The 6165-nt window shown below is 39.1% G+C and overlaps 1 protein-coding gene across 1 annotated transcript; it reads right to left on the reverse strand.

Moving 5' to 3' along the window:
- Window positions 1-607: 607 nt before the first annotated feature.
- Window positions 608-5223, reverse strand: gpr84 (G protein-coupled receptor 84). Its single transcript, XM_017718737.2, has 2 exons — window positions 5074-5223; window positions 608-2416 (listed from the first exon to the last, which is right to left on the reverse strand). The coding sequence occupies exon 2, from the start codon at window positions 2413-2415 to the stop codon at window positions 1180-1182; it is 1236 nt and encodes a 411-aa protein (XP_017574226.1). The 5' UTR covers window position 2416; window positions 5074-5223; the 3' UTR covers window positions 608-1179.
- Between the last annotated feature and the right edge of the window lie 942 nt (window positions 5224-6165).

Consider the following 6165-nt stretch of genomic DNA (forward strand, 5'->3'; position numbering starts at 1 on the left):
CATTGTGTTACATTGTCAGTTGCTTTAACCACTTTTTCTACATTTGTTTGGGAAGAGAGTGATCTATGTGGGGTAACTGTGTAGCTTTGTGATTTGCACAATAGTCCATAGGTAATATTATACTAATCTATTCTTTACAGTGATGCTAAGTTGTTTACAGTTCTCTTCTATGATTTTGTGGCTCCAGTCCTATGTTATTAGTTGTGAGGCCTAGTTTTGGCTCAGGATGCTTCCATGTGACTGTGGACAAGCTGCATAAAAGTCAGTGTACACAGCAGAAGACAGTGACGTTTGAACTTTGTAAGACATTACAGGCAGCAAGGCAGATACTTGTGTCATGTGCGTGCTGTCCACATGTTCTAGGCTAGGGCATTTCCTGTTTCGCCTTGGAACATCATACTGCAGTGCTGTCAGTGTCTCGACTAGTGAAATATAGGAGTTACCAGTGTTACATAACTTATTATTATATATTTTTTGCTATATATATATTATATATATATAAACAGACACATTAAAATACATACTTTTTGTAATATTTATTCAAATATATATTTATAAAATATTAACACTTTAATATAATTCAAAGAAAAAACTAACCATGAAAAGCTTTCAGTTCAGTAACATTTAGACTGCCCAAACTGTAGATGCAAATACAGCAACATTTACATTAGTTTGCATATTCTTTTCAAAACCACATTCAAATCTTCATTTTATGAAGAAACTGTGTAAAGTGTCCTTGATCTTTCTCATGTGAATAAAAGAAAAAATGCTTGGATTGTTTCTTTATATAAATGCAAGGCTGCTCAATGTTGCTAATAATAATTCACCTGTTATCTTGGATTTTCTGTGTTTTTTATGTGTATGCAAACAGACAAGTGCTGTTGGATTTGCATTTAGAATGTGGCTGCAGAGGTTTGAGATTGTAGAAAGTATATCTGTCCACAAGACCGTAATAAAAATAACATTAACCTTCTTAAATTATATTCATTTCAGTACAGTTGAACAGGAAATGTGCTGGACAGCCAAAAGTCTTTGTTCTAGCTTGCTGTGCTATACTTGCTCAGTGACTTCCTATAAGATTCAGTTGCCAGTTTGTAGTTCTGTGGACCACTGTGTGTTCAGCCAGCATTAGCTCTGTGTGGTTCTCTGAAGACTGAAGCAGCTATAACTAGGACTGCTTCAGCGTTTTCTCCATAAGCGTGCTAGTGGCCAAAAAGCTTTGGAGAGCAGGTCTTGATAGGCCTGGTTAAACTGGCGGTTCATGGCTGCATACAGCAGTGGGTTGATACAGCTGTTGAGCCATGTGAGGTTGGCGCAGAACATGTGGGCCACCTGCGGCGCTCGATTCTTCTTGTCCGCGATGTTCAGCAGAAGAAAGGGTGCAAAGCAGCCTATGAAGCATAAGAAGACAGTGAAGCACATGCGAGTTACACGTTTAAACTCATTGTCCTCTCCTGAGGTGGACGGTGGTGTTGGAGCTTGGGTTGGAGCTGGCACAGGGTCTTTATGTAATTGCTTTGCCTCATTTGAAACTCCTTTTGTTCCTTGACATATGATCTGCTGTGTGTCAGAGGTGTTGGTGGGGGCTTTTCCAGAGAGTTCTGTTACACTGCTTGTACTATGGTCATGCACTTGGTCACTTATCTCACAGCTGTGTGTTGCTGTGGTCCCAACGCCGATCCCGCTGTCATCCCCATCTGTCCCTTCAGCCTCAGCCCGCTTGCGCCTTGAAGAGCGTCGGCTGGGCCTGTACTTGATCAGTGCCTTGGCTGCCATGCGCACCTTGCGGTAGATCAGAAAATAGAAAAGTCCCACAAAGCCCAGCCCGAGGAAGAAGTAGAGGAACAACAGAATGGTGGTGTAAGGCCGCCCCCTGGTGCGGTGGAAGCTGCAGGTGCAGACCTGTGGTGTGAAAACATATACAGGCCAAAGAGGACCAAAGCTGGCCAGGCCTAGTGCCCAGGAGCTGATGAGGAGCACAGCTACACCACGGTGAGACAGCAGCAGACGAGACACACGGGATGTCCGGTGTGCGACAACCAAGTATCGACTTGCTGCGATGAGACATAACGTGATAATGGACACACTGTTGGACAGGAAGAGGAGAAGCCCAAACATCTGACACCATGTGGCTCCACCTCTCCAGCGCAGGTGCAGGTAGGAGTCCACACTGACTGGCTGTAGAATGGTGCAGTACAGGAGGTCAGCCAAAGCCAGGTTCACAATGAGGACGTTGAATCGTGTTCGTAGACGGGTGTCGGTGGCAAAGGCTAGTATGGTTAGAAGATTGCCCAGTGTTCCAACTATAGTCACGATGGATCCCCACAGAACACCAAAATAACGGTAGCCTTCCACTGAGGGAGAGGCACAGGAAAATGTGTCGTTGCCATAGAGATTTGTGTTATTCAGCAACATCCTGGTGGAATACAAGACAGCATAAATTTTCCCATTAGATAAGTCAACGATAAGATTATATATCAGATAAACTTATTCATATTTTCCCTGATTTATAGTTAATAAAATACACGTTGAGTGTCCAAAGTTTCTTTATTTACTCTTTTCACTGGAACTACAAGGCACCTCACACAGAACAGACACCGCTTGGGGTATGTGACCCATTTCATACTCTTATTGCTGCTGCTGCTACTACTACTAATATTAATAATAATAATAACAACAAAAATATGATTTATTTATTACATTATTTATATAGCATCTTTTCCTGCATTTAAAATGCAGCTTGAAGTGCTTTATAGCGTTAACTAAAAACAACAGAGAAAGAAATGAGGCATATAATGTGCAAAAATGATGAATGATTTTATGATTTCTTTCTATGTTAAACTAAATCTAAAAATATATAAAATAAATATATAAATCTGCACTAAAATGTGGCAGAAAAATGCCATATTTAAGTTTGTTCTTGATTAGGGGTGTTAAAACCTTTAAAACTATAGATTTGCTTGTAGCTCTAATGCAAAACTAAAGACCCTCAGACACTAAATATGTCTTTGCTGTTGGACTGCATTCACCTTATTCTCATAACAAAACGAAGTACCACATCCTGTCCTATAAAAACTGTGTCACCCAAACTCCCACCCCCAAAACAAATTACACCTTCTCTCCCACAATAGCACTTCAAACCTGTTTCTCAGTAAGAGCTCTTGTTGTGCCTGTAAAGCCCTGCAGTGGTGCAAAACTAAATCTGACCATTGATTTTTACATTTATTGCCATTTTGTGTTTTTTAAATACGTCCTTAACTACAGTAACTGTAATTTATTGTAAATATTATGTTGTTTCAAAATTCTGCTCAGCACACATCCATTATATGTAATAATTAAGCTATATTTATGGAATACTATAGATTGGAACCATAAATTGAAAATATGCAGAAGTTAATGAGGTAGTTTAAAATGTGAGTGTAAAATTTGCATATATTGGTTTACTTCTGCATTGACCTACTTTCTTCCTTGTGTTCGTGTAAAGCCTTACGTGTGTGTGTGTTTTTGTGTGTATATATATATATATATATATATATATATATAGGTGTGTGTGTGTGTATATATATATATATATATATATATATATACACACACACACACACACACACACACACACACACACACACATATATATATATATATATATATATATATATGTGTATATACTGTATATATACATATAATGTATATAGGTTTTCATGATAAGCTGACTGAAACTGAAAATGTTGTGGTCATGCTGAAATTGAGTGGGGGGTAGAAAAGTGCCACACATACAATGATACTTTTTTTAAAAAAAATTTTTTAAATCCCACAAACGGGGAAATTCCACCTCCGCATTTAACCCATCCGTGAAGTGAAACACCGCATACACACTAGGGGGCAATGAGCACACTTGCCCAGAGCGGTGGGCAGCCCTATCCATGCTGGCCAGGGAGCAAATGGGGGTTAGGTGTCTTGCTCAAGGACACCTCAGTCATGGACTGTCGGCACTGGGGATCGAACCGGCAACCTTCCGGTCACAGGGCAAGTTCCCTAACCTCCAGCCCATGACTGCCCCCTTAATACATATATAGTATACATATACAGTACTGTGCGAAAGTTTTAGGCATCTAAGCAAATTTTTTAAACAATTTACCTCAGCAGTCAGTTTTATCACAGTATACATTAGAATAAAGTCATATTCATAATTGTATAGGTAATATCATTATTCATTGATATTCCCTAAATTTTGGTTATTCAAATATTAACACTTTTCTCAGCAAATAAACATAAACTACACAAATAAATAGTTTGAAAATGTGTCTTGAGTGCCTAAGACTTTCGCACAGTAATGTATATACACACACGTTTTGATGGACTATTCTCAGTCCAGCAGTGACACTGAGGTGTGTAAAAACTCCAGCAGCACTGCTGTGTCTGATCCACTCAGACCAGTGCAACACACACTAACACACCACCACCACATCAGTGTTACTGCAGTGCTGGGAATGATCCACCACCCAAATAGTACCTGCTCTGTAAGGGTCCATGGGGGTCCTGACCACTGAAGAACAGGGTAAAGGGGGGCTAACAAAGTATGCAGAGAAACAGATGGACTAGTTTGTAATGGTAAAACTACAAAGTGCGCCTATGTAGTAAGTGGAGCTGATAAAATGGACAATAAGCATAGAAACAAGGTGGTGGTCATAATGCGCGTGTGTGTGTATATATATATATATATATATATATATATGTATATATATATATATATATATATATATATATTACAATGCAGCTTAAGATTAATAAATTACTAAATAATAAATAAGCCATTTAAAGACTTCCGCTTTGTTGAGGTGGAGCACATCTGTTTAAAAGATCTTCATATTGTATCCCCCACTTTAACAATTCCATCAGTGATTAATGGTTCCAGTGTTTGTACATTTTAATTCATTTAATGTCTATTATGTTAAGAATGTTTTGTGAGCCTACAGAGAAGTCATTAAAAGGCTCACACTCACAGAGATACTGAGAAACTTGTTTCAGTGAGAATTTAAAAGCAAAAATGAGGCAGAACTATCAGAAAAACCTTACCCTAAAGCTGATGTCTACGTCTGTCCACTGGCTTTTCACCCACTTCTCCTCTTGCTTATCTCGTTTTCCCCTTTTGCCTTCAGAATAATCTCCCCCTCACGCCTTCACTCTTCTCCTTCTCTTCTGCTCTGTGTTTTGACCTGCCAACCACAGCCCCATTTCACTGCCCGTCTTAGTACATAAAATGACGAGGTGTGTGTTTATGCATGTGACGTGTGTGTGTGGTTGTGAGCCAACTGTGTCTCAATATTGGAAGGAACTTACATAGGCGGTCTGAATTTCCCGGTATGACAGAGAAAAAATGCATTTTGCCAGTCGTCTGCAGCCTGTTACCACACTGCACAAAACTCCTGCTGTTTACGCAGCAGATTAGAGCAGTGTCAGCAGACAATACCCAGGTATGATATCATTATAAAGCTATAAATGAAAATGAATTATAAATCAAAGCAGAAAAGACAGTTGTATGCAAATGTTTGGGCACCCCTGGTCAAATAATATCTATTGTTGATTTATATATAAATATAAAAATCTACTATATATATATATATATATATATATATATATATATATATACACCCCTCACATTTCTGCAAATATTTTTTTATATATTTTCATGGGACAACACTATAGAAATGAAACTTGGATATAACTTAAAGTAGTCAGTGTGCAGCTTGTATAGCACTAAAGATTTACTGTCCTCTGAAAATAACTCAACACACAGCCATTCATGTCTAAATAGCTGGCAACACGTGAGTACACCTCACAGTGGACATGCCCAAATTGTGCCCAATTGTGTTGTTGTACCTCCCTGGTGTCATGTGGCTCATTATAATTACAAGGTCCCAGGTGTGAATGGGGTTAAATTTGGTGTTTTGTGTACAATTCGCTCATACTGGTCACTGGATATTCAACATGGTACCTCAGGGCAAAGAACTCTCTGAGGATGTGAGAAATAGAATTGTTGCTCTCCATAAAGACGCCTAGGCTATAAGAAGATTGCTAACACCCTGAAACTGAGCTATAGCATGGTGGTCAAGGTTATACAGCAGTTTTCAAGGACAGGTTCCACTCAGAACAGGCCTCGCCAGGGTC

This window comes from Pygocentrus nattereri, chromosome 26 (assembly GCF_015220715.1).
Source record: "Pygocentrus nattereri isolate fPygNat1 chromosome 26, fPygNat1.pri, whole genome shotgun sequence".
Classification (NCBI taxonomy): domain Eukaryota; kingdom Metazoa; phylum Chordata; class Actinopteri; order Characiformes; family Serrasalmidae; genus Pygocentrus; species Pygocentrus nattereri.

Coding starts and splice junctions, on each gene's coding strand:
- gpr84 (XM_017718737.2), bottom strand. CDS start 2,415: ATGTTGCTGAATAACACAAATCTCTATGGCAACGACACATTTTCCTGT.